The 17,635-nt window shown below is 40.9% G+C and overlaps 1 protein-coding gene across 1 annotated transcript in view; it reads left to right on the top strand.

Moving 5' to 3' along the window:
- The window catches only part of NLN (neurolysin), a 96,498-nt gene that overhangs the window by 61,477 nt on the left and 17,386 nt on the right, over positions 1 to 17,635 (top strand). Inside the window, exons 7-9 of the mRNA XM_004764537.3 lie at positions 3,927 to 4,062; positions 4,989 to 5,355; positions 9,938 to 10,139. Coding sequence (XP_004764594.1) covers positions 3,927 to 4,062; positions 4,989 to 5,355; positions 9,938 to 10,139 — 705 coding nt within the window. The remainder of the gene's footprint in view (positions 1 to 3,926; positions 4,063 to 4,988; positions 5,356 to 9,937; positions 10,140 to 17,635) is intronic.

The raw sequence follows: 17,635 nt of genomic DNA, 5'->3' as shown, positions 1-17,635 counted from the left end.
TCTAAAAGTCCAAATAGCAACAAACATGCACCAACATTAGTTCTTCCCCAGCAGTTCCCCCAGAGCAAAGTCTCAGTAGGTAATTGTTCTGCCTTCCAAGTTATGACGTGAAATCATTTTAACAAATGTTACCCATGGTATACTGAGGATTGCCAGCTTCCCAGCCAGCAATGTCTCGGTCCTCACCTTCTCTTCGTATACATCTTTCCTTTTTCTTAGAGCAGTACCTTATTCCTAGTAGCAGCCTCTGTGTGTGTAAGGGTACAGGTTAAGCAGCTACACAGAAACCAACCAAAAGCCCAGTGACTCAAATAAGGTAAAAGCTGTTTCTCTTCAGAAAGCATTAGTGGTTGGCAGAGGCTGGGACCACTGGGGAATTACTGTTTGATGGTTACCAAGTTTCCGTTTGGGGTGTTGGAAAAGTTTTGGAAACAGTGGTAGTGGTTGCACAACAGTGTGAACCGAGTGCAATTAGTGCCACTGAGTTATGCACTTCAAAATGGCTAAAATGGGAGTTCTGGCAAGAGTGGGAAGGAGAGTGGACCCGAGAGAGCCCTGAGCAGCCCCACCCCCATGGCCTAGGAGGAGGCACAGCTGCCCTAGCTGGCCCAGTCCCCATCACTGTCACCAGGAGGAGCAGCAAGTTGGGGGAGGTTACCAGCCTCTGCCCACCCTCTGCTCTTCAAACACCAGGCACAGTAGCCTGGGGCCATCGCCTCCACAGTGGCCATGGGCAACAGCAAAGTCATTACAACAAAGGTTCCGGAAACAGTAAAGTAGTCCTGTCAACAGGAATGAGACCAAGGAAGGTATGTTTGTATACCAGACTGTCATAAAAAATAACCCCGGGAAGTACCTGTGCAGAAGAAGGCCAGCCCGCCTGCAGGCCCCAGTTCCCACCTGACTGCACCTGACCATTGGCAGCGACCACTCCTCCAGCCCTCCCTCGCAGAGATAAGCCCTGGAGGGCGCTGACAGGCAGGGTTCAGGAGAGCAAGGCAGGCCAGGGAGATGATTCTGCAGGGGTCCTCCTTGGCAGAGACCATCTACCATCTGAAGAGGACGCTTTGAAGAAAGTAAGGAAAATTAAAATGAGAACCAATGTCAGAAGCACCTCGAGATCCCTGCCAATTTCACCTCAATGACCCATGCAGATGTCCAGAAAACCCCAAACCATGAGATTTCACAGAAGCAAAAACAGCCAATTTACAGCTGAGAGTTGGTTGGCTTACAAGCCTGACAGTGCAAGGCTAAGAAAATGTGGGCTTATCGTCACTGACATCATTTGGTTTAGTCATCCAACAGGAGGAGGTAGATAAGAAATTCCAGGAATAAAAAATGAGCAAAAGTGGCGATTCACAGACCTGTACCCCTGGGGATAAAAATACATTATATGTTTATTTAAAAAAACTTAAAAAATAAGAAATTAAAAAAAAAAAAAAAGAGCAAGAGAATGTAGCCAAAGACCTTAACTGCTTGCACTGTACCCATTAAACAGGTAACCAGAATTTCTAATCTGCGTGATCTATGCACCATGGGGTTTCTATTTTTACAAAAAAATGCCCCTTTTTGGTAATGATAAATGTATTTGGTTTGGGTTTTGTTTTGTTTTGTTTTAAGCCTGATTTTTCTCAACCCATCATGAAAGGTTTTTAATATTGTTTCATAACTGGTCAAGTTGAGATTTTTAAGGACCTCATTTTTAATTTGTAATAAAAATTTACAACTTGTGGGGCACCTGGGTGGCTCATTGCGTTAAGGCCTCTGCCTTCGGCTCAGGTCATGATCTCAGGGTCTTGGGATCGAGCCCCACATCGGGCTCTCTGCTCGGCGGGGAGTCTGCTTCCTCCTCTCTCTCTGCCTGCCTCTCTGCCTACTTGTGATCTCTGTCAAATAAATAAATAATCTTTTTTAAAAAAAAGTTTACGACTTGATTTTTTTTCCAAAAAGTTAGACGGCACACGCCTGTTAACTAAAGTCTTGAACAATTTTTTAAATGGTTAAAGTGGCATTTTTGTTGTAGTTGTTCTATATGTTTTACCACAGTTTTTGAAGAAAGGTTTATTTCTCTTGCAACTAACGGTACAGAGGTGAGTGATCCAGAGCTGGGGAAGTTAGCACTGCCGTCCACGGTATTATGGCCTCTTAAGTCAGTGTTGTCATGTGCTGGTCGCAGCTGGCAAGACAAGTATTTATACAGAGATGACTCCGGAATTTTACTCATCACCTCTTTGAGAGTCCCTTGTCCCATTGTAGATCATGTGGCCACAAATAGTTTTAAGGAAGGCTAGGGACGGTGGTCACAGTATCCTGTGTCCAGTAAAAACTCAGAAAATCCTTTTACTAAAAGAAAGAATTGTTGGGGTGGGGGGTAGGAGAGAGATTTCAAGAAAATTGACAGTCAATAGTGAGCTCTGGGAAATGGTGGAGCCTATATGAACCTGGGTAGCCTGATCTTGAACATGTGATCATCCTTAGAAACGTGTCTATAAATATGATTTCATCCTTGAGGGGTAATTTTTCTTTGACCTCAACATTTATTAGTCTCTAGGAGATTACTTTTCCTTTCATTGTTAAAAAAATAAAGCAATATCATTGCTTGTTTTCTTAATACATACATTAAAAAAAATTTTTTTGTAATGACTTGAGATAAATCTCTGCAACATCCATACATGCAAAGGGTTCCGTGGCATTAAGTACGTTCACATTGCTGTGCAAACATCACCAGCATGTGTCTTCAGGGTTTTTTGTCTTTTCTAGCTGAAGCTGTACCCATTAAATGCTAACTCCTAACCTTGCTCCCCCACTCCCAACCCCTGGCATCCACTGTTTTCCTTTCTGGCTCTATGAATTTAACTCTTAGGAACTTCATGTAAGTTGGAATCATACAATATTTATACTTTTATGACTGACTTACTTTACTTAGCGTAATACCTTCAAGTTATGGTTTAGCATGTATGAAAATCTCTTTCCCTTTTAAGACTGAATAATATTACATTGTATGTCTATACCACATTTTCTTATTTCTTTTTTAAAGATTTTATTTATTTGAGAGAGAGAAAGAGAGAGTGAGCATGAGAAGGGGGAGAGTCAGAGGGAGAAGCAGACTCCCTGCCTAACAGGGAACCTGATGTGGGACTCGATCTCAGGACTCCAGGATCATGACCTGAGCCAAAGGCATTCTCTTAACCAACTGAGCCACCCAGATGCCCCTATACCACATTTTCTTTATGCATTCTTCCACTAATGGACATTTGGGCTACTTGGCTGTTATTCTCATGGTGGTGTAGTAAACACAGGTGTACAGGTATCTCTTTGAGTTCCTGTGGAACACACATCCACAAGTGGAACTGCTAGATCATATGGTAATTATGTGTTTAATTTTTTTAAGGACTTGCAATACTGTTTTCCACAGCAGCTACACTTGTTACATTTGCATCAGCAGTATACAAAATCTCCAAATTCTTCACATCCTCATTAACACTATTTTCTATTTTCTAATGTTCGTATAATAGCCGTACTAATGCGTGTGAAATTAAAGTGGCAAACTTGTGCTTATATGTATTTATAAGTACCAGAAACAAATTTAAAAGATTTGTTGTAGTCTTGTCAGTGGAATTAAATGTGGAATCCCTGTAGTCCTTAAGATTACTTTTTCACTTCTTCAAGTTTATAATACCTACAATTTTATTAAGACTTCATAGCAATCTCCGGAGGCTTAAAAAGTCAGTGATTTCAGAAGTAAAATTAGATCATGAATTTTTTTTTTGTCTTTAATGGTGAAGTGGAATCATTTATTAGGAGGTTGAGATGGTTTAAAAATAATTGACAATTTTGCCAACCTACAGATATATGTAATAACTTCCTTTTAATGCTTTGGATCCAATTAATGATTAGTCTGTGTTTTTGTCATTGTTTATTACTAGGAAAACACCATAATTCTGCAGCAGCTACTTCCTCTGCGGGCCAAAGTAGCCAGACTGCTTGGCTATAGCACACATGCTGACTTTGTCCTTGAAATGAACACCGCGAAGAGTACAAGCCATGTAACAGCCTTTCTAGGTTGGGTCTTTTTTAAAATCAGTTGTATATTTCCATTTTTCTTCTTCTTTGACTGTTTCACTGTATTTACCTAAATGCATATGCTCTTGTTACGTATTTGTGCTTCACAGTTTGTCACAAATGTAAGATAAACATGTATTTGGCTCTTTACGGGACCTAGCAGTGTGAGAGGCAACCCCAGAGCGTGAGGTGAAGGCAATGGCCTGAGAAGCCCTTTAAAGAAAAAGAAGGGAACTTAGGGAAGATACAAAGTGACCTAATTCTGATGAGGCCTGTAAGAGAGTAGGTGAATATAGGCAGTCAAGAGGATAACTCAGATGAGAACATGCCAATTTTAAATTAAAGTAAATTAGGGAGAAAGTGAAATAGTCAAAATTAAGCACAGTATAGAAATTGTGGTATCCATCTAAGAAGTGGAATTGCTGTATCCAAATAGACTTTCTTTATAGAGGGATTAGTGATAAAACCCATGGCTGTTAAAGGCATTGAGCAATTTTTAGTAATAGTGATCACAGGTTGCATCTGATTTATTTTCCCTGGCTTTTTGAGGAGCCTCATCTCATTGAAGAATAATCATGTACATGAGATGGTTTCTCTGTTGTTATGTTTCTTGAATTACAACATTCTGGAGTCCAAGTTCTCTGAGATAAACTTGAGCTTTGTTGATGGTGAGAGGAAGTTGTGGCTTGGTTTGGCTGGTGCTGAAAAAAATGGGAGGGCAAGGAGCCATGAAATTAATTACGGGGAAGAAAACAGCAGTGCTGTCATAATAGCGCCAGCTCTCTTTCCCTCCATCCTTTCTTCCACCCTTCCTTCCCCCCAGTTATGTACACCAAGTACTATAAAGAAGAAAGACATTGGTATATGTATGAATGTGCTTGCTCCCCAAAGCAATAAATCACTGACTTTTCCCACTTCCCTCACAGATGATTTAAGCCAGAAATTAAAACCACTGGGTGAGGCAGAGCGAGAGTTTATTTTGAACTTGAAGAAAAAGGAATGTGAAGAGAGAGGTTTTGAATATGATGGGAAAATCAATGCCTGGGATCTATATTACTACATGACTCAGACAGAAGAACTCAAGTACTCCATAGATCAAGAGATCCTCAAGGAATATTTCCCAATTGAAGTGGTCACTGAAGGATTGCTGAACATCTACCAGGAGTTGCTAGGTCTTTCATTTGAGCAAGTGGCAGATGCTCATGTCTGGAATAAAAGTGTGACACTTTACACCGTGAAGGATAAAGCCACAGGAGAAGTTCTGGGACAGTTCTACTTGGACCTCTATCCAAGGTACTGAGAATCATGTTGTTAGAAGGGACCCTAGGGATTGAATTCCTACCCAGATTAAGACTCTTGTCTTCCAGAGTTTTCTTGTATGGTTCTTGGAGTTCTATGGGAGTAAAGATGTGGGTTCTGAAGTCAGTGTGTCTGGCTCTGTCACTTACTAGGCAACTTAATGTTCCTATGCCTCCATTTCTTTATCTACATTATAGTTTTGATCAAACAGGAATATTAATTCTACCTGCTTCGTAGGATTGTAAGGATAAAACGGTTGGTTAATTATGTATAAAACATTAACTGGAAGACTACCCTGCATATAGAATTGCTTAATAAATGTTTGCAGCCATCATCATCATCTAGTTTGTGCACTGCACTTACTTAATTTAAAATTGGCCTCCAAAATATTTATTGTTCAGGTAATCTCTCTGCCCTTACTCTTCAGTCTCTGGCCACTTCCCTTAGTCCAGCTGAGAGGCAGCACAATACAGCAGGAATAGCAAAATCTTTGTAGTCATTCAAATTGAGTTGGGATGCTTAGGTGATTTAACTTGAGACTCTGTTTCCTCGTCTGTAGTGTGGGAGTGGTGATCCCTTTACAGGATTGTTTCGTGCATTAGGCTATACATGCATATCACCCTGGCTAGGTAGTCAGTCACTGGGAGGAATCAAGAAAACATTGTTGTCTCTGAAACATGTGGTTAACTACGGGCTCTATAGGGCTCCATCAGCCGCGAAAGGATTTGGATCACTTCCTCTCTAGGCTGCTTTCTACAACAAAGCCAACCTGTTGCAATTACCAATTCATTTTACTAACTAGGCCACAGGAAATCCCAGTGACCAGTGACCGCCTACTTTAGTGACACAAACAAGTTTTTTTTTTTTTTTTAAGATTTTATTTATTTATTTGACAGAGAGAAATTACAAGTACACTGAGAGGCAGGCAGAGAGAGAGAGAGAGAAGGAAACAGGCTCCCTGCTGAGCAGAGAGCCCAATGCGGGACTCAATCCCAGGACCCTGAGATCATGACCCGAGCCGAAGGCAGCGGCTTAACCCACTGAGCCACCCAGGCGCCCCAGTGACACAAACAAGTTTTTAACCCAAAGACTGGGTGACTTTGGGTGGCTACTGGGAAGGAGGCTGGATAACTGCCTCATCCAGACAGTGGACAGTGGGGCCTTATCCCAGTGTTTTATGGACTTACTTTCACTTTCAAAATGGTCTAAAAATAAGCCCTTGTCATGTAGATGGGTCTCTTTTTAGTAAGAGTGTTAGCATGCAGTTTTAAGCCAGAAATTCTTTCAGGGGAAATCCTTCAGCCCTGGAATCTTTTCGAACTATCCCCAGATTCTACTTCCAGGGTCACAGATAACAGTTCTTACCACCCCAACCTGCTGCCTCCCCACCAACATAGGGTCACTTTCTTTTGCACTCTGAGATCTGGCCTTTACGAGTAGCGCTAGGATGGGAATCAAAAGCCCATCTCTTGTGAAAGTAGTGACCTACTTAATATTCACTTCCTGTCACCTTCCTGTCACTTCCTAAAAGTGAGATGGAGTAACTTGTTTTTTTCTCAGTGACTCAAAAAAGGATATTTGGAGTAGATTTAAGAAAAACCAGTTACTTTTTTTTTAATCACATTTCAGTGTTTATTCATTGAATACTGAAATTCTCAAACAAAACAAAGCCAAGATACTCTGATGATTCCAACATAAGATGCTTGATAGGGACATTTTTATTTTTTTTACTTTTTATTATTTTTAAATTTTGTATAGAATTTACTCCTGGGGCATAAGTTTTTATTTCTTCAGTTTCTTCTGGGATATCTTTTTCTTCTGTGTGACCTCCTATTCTGGCTTAGGAACAGTTTGATCAATAAGGATCCTCTCAGTGTGGAAGGGAGAGCTCATGTATGGGTTAACCCAACCAGGAGCCCTGTAAGTTCTACGCTGCATCTGGGGGGCACTGTTCACCAGAGAATCTACATTTAAACCCTTAAGGTACAGCATTACTCTCTCCATTTTTAAACATGTACAGTAAAAATTCAGCACTCTCTTTGGGCCGCCAACCCTGTGTTCATCCCCACTCTTTGGCCTGGGCATACCTCCCAAGTCTACCGTTATAGCGACAGAATGGCCCATACCCCTTCCACAAAGTGGTATCCTTCAAATACTTGGTGGCTTCTTGGATATGCCTGCCTTTGATGCCCTGGGAAGTTTCACATATGTTCTTAAAGTGTACATGAAAACTTGAAACTCTGATTTGCATGATTTTGTAGGGTTTTCTGGGTCAAGTGACTAGCAGAACCATTTTCAGACATCACTTCAGGTCACTTAGGGGAAGAATGATAGGGACATTTTTTAAAATCACCATCATTTTATGGACAAAATATGGAAAGGTAAAATGTCAGAATAAAAAAGACTTTAAAATTAAATAAATCAAGTTTTTTCTTAAAGGAAAGATTAAAAACCCCTCAGTGCCACTGACTTTTAAATCAGTAGAAAGTCCTTGATTTTAAGCTATTCTTAGACTTTAAAAGTTCTCCAACTATCGCAGCCCTTGTCTGTCTAACACAGTAGCACCCATATTACTCTCAAATGAAGAATATGCTTTTGGGGGGAAAAACACTTTTTTTGGCCTTTCTTAATGTACTAAGAAGCACTAAATATAATAGAATTAACATGTCCAGATTACTTTAGTTTTCCCATATTAAAAAAAAGGTTTATAAATCTGTTTACACATTTACAATCAACTATATGAATTATTGTGGAAAGCCCTGAGTAGCCCATTGAGGCACCAATTATCACATTCAGTATATTGTTTCTGGTGTACCCATCCACAGCTTCTGTCCCCGCCTCTGTCTGCCTTCCCTTCCCGTGTCCCTGCTCAGTGCTGACTCAGCCTGTTCAGTAGATCTCATTTGTAGGTCTGGCACACACTGTGTTCCTGTCTTTCCTTCAGAAGTAGAGGATTTTTTCTGTTCCCTTGGCCTTGGCAGTGGGTTTTCTCCAATGCTTTTAGCACAACAGCGTTTCTTGCCCTCCCTCAGAGAAGCGAGGCAATGCTTCATTCCTCTGTCAAGACAGCTGCTTCCTCTCCGGGCCTGCATCAGGACTGATGCTCCAGCAGGGCATCAGCCTGCTGCCCTCTTTGTGTGCGGCCTCAGCGAGGTTCAGGGAGAAGACCCTGCACAAGGAGGCAGAACATCCTTATCTATAGTGCCCAGGGGCTCCCCGATTTCGCTGATCCACCATGGCCTTTAACAATTTGTTAAAAGACTTCTCCTACTGGCTTCTGTAGTATTTGCCCCAGGCTAAAAAACACGCTTGTGGGGCGCCTGGGTGGCTCAGTGGGTTAAAGCCTCTGCCTTCAGCTTGGGTCATGATCCCAAGGTCCTGGGATCGAGCCCCACATTGGGCTCTCTGCTCAGCAGGGAGCCTGCTTCCCTTCCTTTTTCTCTCTGCCTGCCTCTCTGCCTACTTGTGATCTCTGTCTATCAAATAAATAAATAAAATCTTTAAAAACACACACACACACACACACTTGCTTCCTTGCTTCCTCTCCCCTTGGTGACATCAGTCTTAGACTATAAGTTACTTGATTGCCTTCCCATTAGTGATGAATTCAAGAAAAGTGGTGATTTGGAGATTGTGTAGCGTATTGTTGTATGGGTAGGAGCAGTGTCCTTTCTAGCTTTGTACCTCATCATAGGAAGCTGAAAAAAGCTGGTTGTTTTGTTTTTAATTTGAATAGCAACAGCAGGGAAAGCAGATCAATAAGGAGTCACCGAGAAAGACAATGTAAACAAAGGTGTATATCAATCAAAACCTATCAAAGTAAAATGTTCTACCCCAAACCTGAATGTACTACTAATCCTCTGAGACGGCGGGGGGGGGGGGGGGGGGGGGGGGGGGGGGGGGGGGGGGGGGGGGGGGGGGGGGGGGGGGGGGACCTGCTTCTAGAATAAAATCCAATTGCACATACCTTTTTGAGAGACCATCATTGTTTAAAAATAGACAACTTTATAGTGTAATTTTTGTTTTTCCCATGTTAACTAAAAGCATTGTGTTTCAAAAAGGCCTGACTAGTTTATATGAAGAGCACATTTAATTGTGAACACTGATTCTTCCTTCCTTGAATACAGGGAACAACCTTATTGTCTAGTATTTGGTTTTTATCAATTCTGATTTTAAGAAAAATCTGTTCAGTAAACCAAACTATATCTTTTATTTCAAGTTTGCTTTCATACAATGTAGTATTTAGTGACACCATCTTTGAAAAAGGAAAGTAAGATCCCATCAAAGTAAACATTGGGCTCTACAATGGGTGTGGTGTATATTCTTGATTCTTACATTACAGTTTTTCCACAGAAGAAACCTTGGAGATAAAACTCGTGTGCAGTGATAGTGGGGTTTTGTCTGCACCGTTTTAGCTTGTCCATTTTAATATAATGACCTACTTTCTCAAGGGTGGATTACGTGTTTCAAAGCATCCTCTGGTATCAAATAAGGCTTCGTGATTGAGAGAGGTCACAGCAGTGTTGTTGCTACAGAAGAATGTTCCTATCTCACCAGTGATGCTTCTGGTTCCCAGGGAAGGAAAGTACAACCACGCAGCCTGCTTTGGTCTCCAGCCTGGCTGCCTCCTCCCTGATGGGAGCCGAATGATGTCTGTGGCCGCCCTTGTGGTGAACTTCTCGCAGCCAACAGCAGGCCGGCCCTCTCTCCTGAGGCACGATGAGGTACGGACCTACTTCCATGAATTTGGTCATGTCATGCATCAGATTTGTGCACAGGTGAGTGATTTTTTTTTTTTTTTAATCTTAAACCTACCAGTTGTTTCCCGGCTTTTTATTTTTTCTACTGCTTTTCGGTTCCTCCCCTTCACGTTTTTTCAGAAGCTGAACATGCTCAAGAATCTCATAGGCGGGGTGCCTGGGTGGCTCAGTGGGTTAAGCGTCTGCCTTCAGCTCAGGTCAGGATCCCAGGGTCCTAGAATCTTATAGGCCTTCTGTAAAAACAAAATTTTTCTTACTTCTCTTACATAGCATATTTTTTGCTCAGAAGTTTATCCCTGATGAAGGGTCTTCATTGAATACCACCCTATGAAGAAAGAAGATTATCACCAAGCCTTATACTCTGCTTTTTTCATTTTATTCTTTTCTTCTCCATAGGATTTAGTGTAACATTCACAGATAAACTGTGCTATAATCTCTCTTTTCTGCTTGTTAATGCTTTGTTTAGTTGAGTGGTTTTCAACTCTCTCAGACTCTGCTCCTTTTTTTTTTTTCCCAAGATTTTATTTATTTATTTGACAGAGAGAGAAATCACAAGTAGGCAGGGAGGCAGGCAGGGGGAGGGGGAACAGGCTCCCCAATGAGCAGAGAGACCGATGCAAGGCTCCATCCCAGGACCCTGAGATCATACTTCAGCCAAACTCAGGAGGCTTAACCCACTGAGTCACCCAGGCGCCCCCAGACTCTACTCCTTTTTTAATAATAAATATGTTGAAACACCTCCCATGAGTAGCCTCGAATTAAAATCATAGATAATATAGTATAACCATGTGGAGAATTTGTCCAGAAGGGTGTATGTGTGTGCAGTGCATTGCAACTGGTTTGTAATGCAGTCCAGTAAACTAGGGCCACACTATTCGAGGATAATCCATATGAGCTTGTTGGTATTTGACTGTTATCTGACGTAAGAAAACATTGAGTTAGTAGTTCCATCAAACAGTTTGGAAAACTGATATTAACAGAAATGGAGGAACAGTTTTCCAGATTTGAAATCTCTGTATATCTCTAAAGGCAAACATATTAATAAGAAGCTTTTTGTTAGAATAGGTTTTTTGTTTTGTTTTGTTTTTGTTTTTGTTTTTGTTTTAAGATTTTATTTATTTGACAGAGAGAGATCACAAGTAGGCATAGAGGCAGGCAGAGAGAGAGGAGGAAGCAGGCTCCCCGCCGAGCAGAGAGCCCAACGCGGGGCTCAATCCCAGGACCCCTAGATCATGACCCGAGCCAAAGGCAACGGCTTAACCCACTGAGCCACCCAGGTGCCCCAGAATAGTTCTTGATTTACGGAAAAGTCGCAAAGATAGTACAAAAATTGCCCACATACACCCTTACCCTGTTTCCTCTACTGTTAAAGTCTAGTATTACTGTAACAGATTTGTCACAACCAAGAAGCAAGTATTGCTGCAGTACTCCTAACTAGACTCAGCACTCCATTTGGATTTTACTCATTTTTCCCTAACCGCCTTTCTCCATACAGAGAATATTTTTAGTTGATACAGTGTCCTCGCTGAACATAAACACCATTTTTATGTTTTCCCAATAGATGCCTGGACATGGCTCCGTAGTAAGACATAATGAAGTCTTCATTAGGATTAACCCTGAATCCAGCAGTGAAAACTACAGACTGATAAATTTGGTTTGTGTTGTCAGCCAAGCCCTAGACTGGTATTGCCAACTGTCTTGGTTCAAGTTGCTGTAGTAGACTATCATAGCCTGAGTGGCTTAGAAGCAGCAGAATTTTATTTCTCAGTCAGTTCTGGAGGTTACAAGTTCAGGATCAAGGTGCTGGCAGTCTTGGTATCTGGTAGGAACCTGCTTTCTGGTTCCGAGACAGTGCCTCTCACTATGTGGTTACATGGTGGAAGGGTGGGGGAGCTCCTTAGGATCTTTTTTATAAGGACACTAATCCCATTCATGGAGGCTCTCCTGTCATGACCGAATATCTCCCAAAGGCCTCATCTCCTATCATCACATTGGGAAATAGGTTTCAACATATGAATTGGGGGGAACAGAGACATTCTATATTGGTCGATAGCAGAAGTGGTGACATGATTTTCCAAAATGGTGAATGTTTCTTGGGAAAGTTAGAGCAAAAAAGCAATCTTGCTTTGATTTACATAGGTGATCCCCATAGTTAAGAGTCCTGGAAATTGGGGCACCAGATGGTTCAGTCGGTTAAGCGTCTGCCTTCGGCTCATGTTGTGATCCCAGAGTCCTAGGATCAAGCCCCACATCAGGCTCCCTGCTCTGTAGGGAGGCTGCTTCTCCCTCTCCCTCTGCCTGCCTCTCTGCCTACTTATGATGTCTCTGTCTGTCTGTCTCTCTCTCTCTAATAAATAAATAAAATTGTAAAAAAAAATAGTGTTGGAAATTAAAACTGGGTACAAAATACTTTACAGAAATATGTGCAGTGGAGTTAGTTAAAACCCAGGCTCACTTTTTACTTAGGTAAATGTCCAGTAGGACATAAGAATGGCATGCAGCATATGGGACAATTTTTTTTGTCCTGACATGTGCAGTTCATTCCTAGACATCTCATGTCCCTGGCCTCAGAATAATTGTTGTAATAACCAAAAATGTACCCACTCAGTTCCAAAATACTACAGTCACTACTGTTAAAAAACTGTTTAGTTCTTTCAAACCTTTTATCCTTACATTCTAGTGTTTCCATGTTTTTTTAAACATATAGCCATTTTTGTCCTGTGTTTAATCCAAGGAAAGGAAATCTTCCAGAACAACCTAAATTTTCTTTCTTACACAGTTTTAGAGTACTTTCACAGCTATAGGGTTCCTTAAACATTTATTTATTTATTTATTTTTTAAAAGATTTTATTTATTTATTTGTAAGAGAGAGAGAGAGTGAGAGCGAGCACAGGCAGACAGAGTGGAAGGCAGAGTCAGAGGGAGAAGCAGGCTCCCTGTGGAGCAAGGAGCCCGATGTGGGACTCGATCCCAGGATGCTGGGATCATGACCTGAGCCGAAGGCAGCTGCTTAACCAACTGAGCCACCCAGGCGTCCCCCTGAAATATTTATTTTTAATCTGCGTCCATTCTATGGCCGCTTCCCGTAGTTAGGCTAAGTCTAGTTTCCATCTTTCTAAAATATTTTTATGAGCAATTTAAAAAAGTCAAATACCTTTTTAAATTTCAGACTTTTCGGGATGCCTGGGTGGCTCAGTTCGTTAAGCAGCTGCCTTCAGCCCAGGTCGTGATCCCAAGATCCTGGGATCAAGTCCCACATCTGGCTCCTGGCTCAGCAGAGAGCCTCCTTCTTCCCCTACTCTGCCTGCTGCTCTTCCTGCTTGTGTTCCCCCTCTCTGTTAAATGAATAAATAAAATCTTTTAAAAATAAATAAATAAATAAATTTCAGACTTTTGGAATATTATTTAGATTATCCAAGATCCAGTTATATATTTGCACACACATAAACTACTGCCTGTTTTTAGAATAGTAGATCTTTTTGGATATGAGGATTGTCTGAAAGTCTGATTTAGGCTGTGGATACCTCTTCTAGGAAAATGTACATACATCTCATATACTCAGAATTTTACACGGGGCTCCAAAGGGCTCACAGATTCCTTGAAGCCCAGACCATAATGAATTTCAAATTAAAGAATTCCCAGGTTAGAGCAGTTTCCTCCTTATTTGTATATGGATGATCAGCTAATGATTTCACAAGAAGGTAACTTGGTGTCTTGATCACACTTATTAAGATAATAGTGATTCTTGGGTAGTAGGGTTTTCAGTGCTCTTCCTGTGTGTTCTTGTTTTCAGAACAGTCCTCTTTGAACTGAGTATCGTATGCTTACCATGTGCTCATAATGTTTTTCTCTACCACTCTGTTATTCTCATGATCTTTTATGTTATTTTTGATCCTTTGAGATGGCCATTTAATGCTGGAAAATAATGTTCCTGGTGTTATGCCCTTTTAGAGCTCTTTGACTCATGACTGAAATACATAAACTCTATGAAAAATAATATATACATTAATCAGTATATATACTGATATGCTGGTGACAGTATATATGGAGATGATAGTGTTTGTATATGGTGTCTCTGTCTTGAAACAGGGGGCTATATTCAATTCTTACAGTTTGCCTAACTTCCTCCATGAACACCAGATATATCATGTAGTTAAATAGTATGTGGTACAATTCCTTGATTGGTCATCTCCTCCTGAGATTATCTGTGAAAAATATTTTTTGACTATTCTTTCAAATGTACTGTAATGTTTTAAGAACTTTTAAAGATATAAACATTGAATTACTATGTTGTACACCTGAAACCAATATAATATTGTATGTCCACTACAGCTCAATTAAATCTTATTTCTTTTTTAAGATTTTATTTATTTATTTGACAGAGAGAGTGAGAGAGCACAAACAGGGGGAGCAGCAGAGGGAGAAGGGAAAAGCAGACTCCTTGCTGAGCAGGGAGCCTGATGTGGGGCTTGATCTTAGGACCCTGAGATCATGACTTGAGCCGAAGGCAGATGCTTAACCATCTGAGCCACCCAGGCACCCCATATTTGAAAATTTTTTAAAGAACTTTTAAGTTAATCATATAGGGAACCAATAATCAGTACTTTTGTCTCAAAAGTAGTAGGCACAGAATCACTTTTCTGCAGCTTTATAATAATTTCACAACCTTTTGTATTGACCTAAACTGGGTGGTAGTGAACAAGAAGCTTAATAGCTTCTGTGTTTAGTAATACTTCTAACTTCTCCAAGAAATACATAGTGAATTAAATATTTGCCATACAGGGGTCCCTAGGTGGCTAGTCAGTTTAAGTGTCTGACTCTTGATTTTGGTCCAGGTGATGATCTAAAGATTGTTTGATTAAGCCCCGCGTCAGCCTTTGCACTGGGTGAGGAGCCCGCTTGAGATTCTCTCTCTCAAAAAAGAAAAAGTTCCCTCTCTCCATCTGCCCCTCCCTTCCTCTCTCTCTTTCTCTCCTTAAAAAAAAAAAATTGACATACACGTCTACTAGATTGATTTTTAGATATAGCAGCTCAGTGTCTGGGTTCCCCACTTTGGTATTGTGCAAGTGTGATGACCAGAAGAGCTCGTTGGAGCTTGTCATAGCAATATTTAAATGTGGCTGCCAGAACATCCAGTTTTCAAACATGTAGGTGCACTAGTTCAATACGTCTACTATTTCAACATTCAGGAGATGAGTTTCACTTATATTTTCTTGTGTTAATACTATGGGGCATATAATTTTGAAGATAGCAATCAAAAGGTAGCATCTCTAGTATCTGTTCCTGTTTCTTGACTTTACTGTGGTCTGAGCTCTCCGTAATCACTGGCCTTTTGAACTTTGCTAGAAAAGAATAGTAATGCTTTTTAAAAACTTCCATAATGATGTCTGAGTTGGTGTGCACATTAGGAGTAGTGAGTTGTGGACTATTAGAGATAATTATTTTAAAGATCATTATTTTAAAGTGCTCCTGGTGGCACAGTTGGTTAAGTATCCAACTCTTGGTTTCAGCTCAGATAGCGATGTCATGGTTGTGAGATCAAACCCCGCATGGGGCTCTGCTCACAATGGAGTCTGCTTGAGATTCCCTCCACACTCCTACATGTGTGTGCGCTGTCTCTCACCCTCAAATAAACAAATAAATAAATAAATCAGTGCCTTCCATTCATTAGTTCAGTATTTCCTGAAGTAGATTTACTAACCTACTTCTCTTATTAAACTGTTGTTATTCCTCCCATTTCCATGTAGAGAAGACTGAGACTCAGGAGGGTTGAATGGTTCGCCCACGATCTGATGGTCGTGCTCTTCACCACCCTATGGCCTATAACCACTTTTGTGCTCTCAGTCTCATGCTCTAGAGACCACACTGTGTCTTGTGGTTGGAATTTGATCATCCAAGCATGTATTCCTGTCAGACAGACATTTTTCTCCTCAGCCTCTTGACGGACATTCCCTCTAAATCAACCACATGTAAGCATATGTGGAATGAATGAATTTATCTTGTTCCACGTTTCCCTCTGTGTAGGGTGACCTTTCTGTTTCAGCCTTCTAGTACAGTAAACACTTACCAACAAGCTTGTTGCCTCTGCTCCCTTTCCCCACCCCTGCATGGTTCTTTGAGATTCCATCATCAGTGTTAGAAGTGATTTCTTTCAGGATCTCTTATTTGTTATTTTACGCATTTATGTGTTTATTTCCTTATATGAGCACACATGTACACAAAACTAACACTTGATGTCAGCTCCGGTCATGATCTCAGAGCCGCAGGCCCTCTGCTGGCCGTGGAGCCTGCTTAAGATTCTCTCTCCCTTTTCTTCTGCCCCTCCCCGCTATCCTACCTTCACCACCACCTCCCCCGACCACTCTCACATGCGAGTTCTCTCTCTCTCTCTCTCTAAAAAAAAGGCAGTATTTAAGACCGCTGCAGATTGTCTTTTAAATTATGGTGGTGATACAGATCTGCCAAACTATGAGGCTGCTGTGAAGATTAATAAGCAAGTTAGCAAAGTGTTCTTCAGGGTCTCTTTACTACTATTATTACTTCCATTGATGGGTAGGTGTATATGAAGTTAAAAGTATGAACTTTAACCCTCTATTTGTGGCAGAGTCTGGGAGACAGTGGCACTTTTCTTTTTTTGATGCTTTGTTACATAAACTTCTGAGCATCCCTGGATTTAGGGGTAAATCAGACAAGTCAGGCTATGAAATGACTGCTAGGAAATCAACAGGGGGGTCACCTTACACAGCCAGAATCCATTCTCCTGGGGCCTTTTCTTTTTCTAAACACAGTACACTTACCGATTTTAGCAACTGCTTTTTCTTTGAGTTGGGATGTGGAATCATGAATATAAAATTTCTGTTGCAACCCCTAAAAGCATTCAGTCACTTCATTAGAACAATAATCCATTAAGACTTCGGTCTTTATATACACCAAAAGCTCACATGACTTTTGAGCTCCAGTTTGTATAATTTTGCTCTAGCTCCTGTTGTGTTATCTAAATTGAGAAGTTAATCTCTATAGCATCAAGTGATCTCTTGTAAAAATTTTATGTATCCTATTGTCTGTTAAAAAGTAATGATGAAAATTCTCATTGTTTTAGACAACTTTCTTCCTCTCAAGAAATTATAACCAAACAGAAATTTGAGTGTACATTGTTTTCTAGGCTTTTATTGTCAGAACATTTCTTGCAGCGTTAATGCTCTAAAACTTCATGAGATATCACCTGCAGAATGATTTGTTAATCAGATTACTTTTGTTTATTTCACAATGCTCTGCTTTATCTGGGAGGTATATTAACATCAGTGGTTACTTTAGCCTGGAAGCTACTATATATTCAACACCTTCAAATTGTTCTTGTGGGAAACTACAGAAAGGACTTTTGAGGGTACTTTGGAACTACAGTTTAAAACGAGGGAGTGGTGTTTGCCGGCTGGTCAACAGCGAGTAATCATTCAGCAGTCATGCTGTTTTGAGTGTCAGACCCCCAGCAGGCTAGTGGATCCTAAGGCCTGTTC

Source organism: Mustela putorius, unplaced genomic scaffold (genome assembly GCF_011764305.1).
Source record: "Mustela putorius furo isolate JIRA1106 unplaced genomic scaffold, ASM1176430v1.1 tig00000145_pilon_pilon_pilon, whole genome shotgun sequence".
Lineage (NCBI taxonomy): Eukaryota > Metazoa > Chordata > Mammalia > Carnivora > Mustelidae > Mustela > Mustela putorius.
The sequence above is the reverse complement of the archived record's forward strand: the minus strand, read 5'-3'. Positions and strand labels throughout refer to the sequence as shown.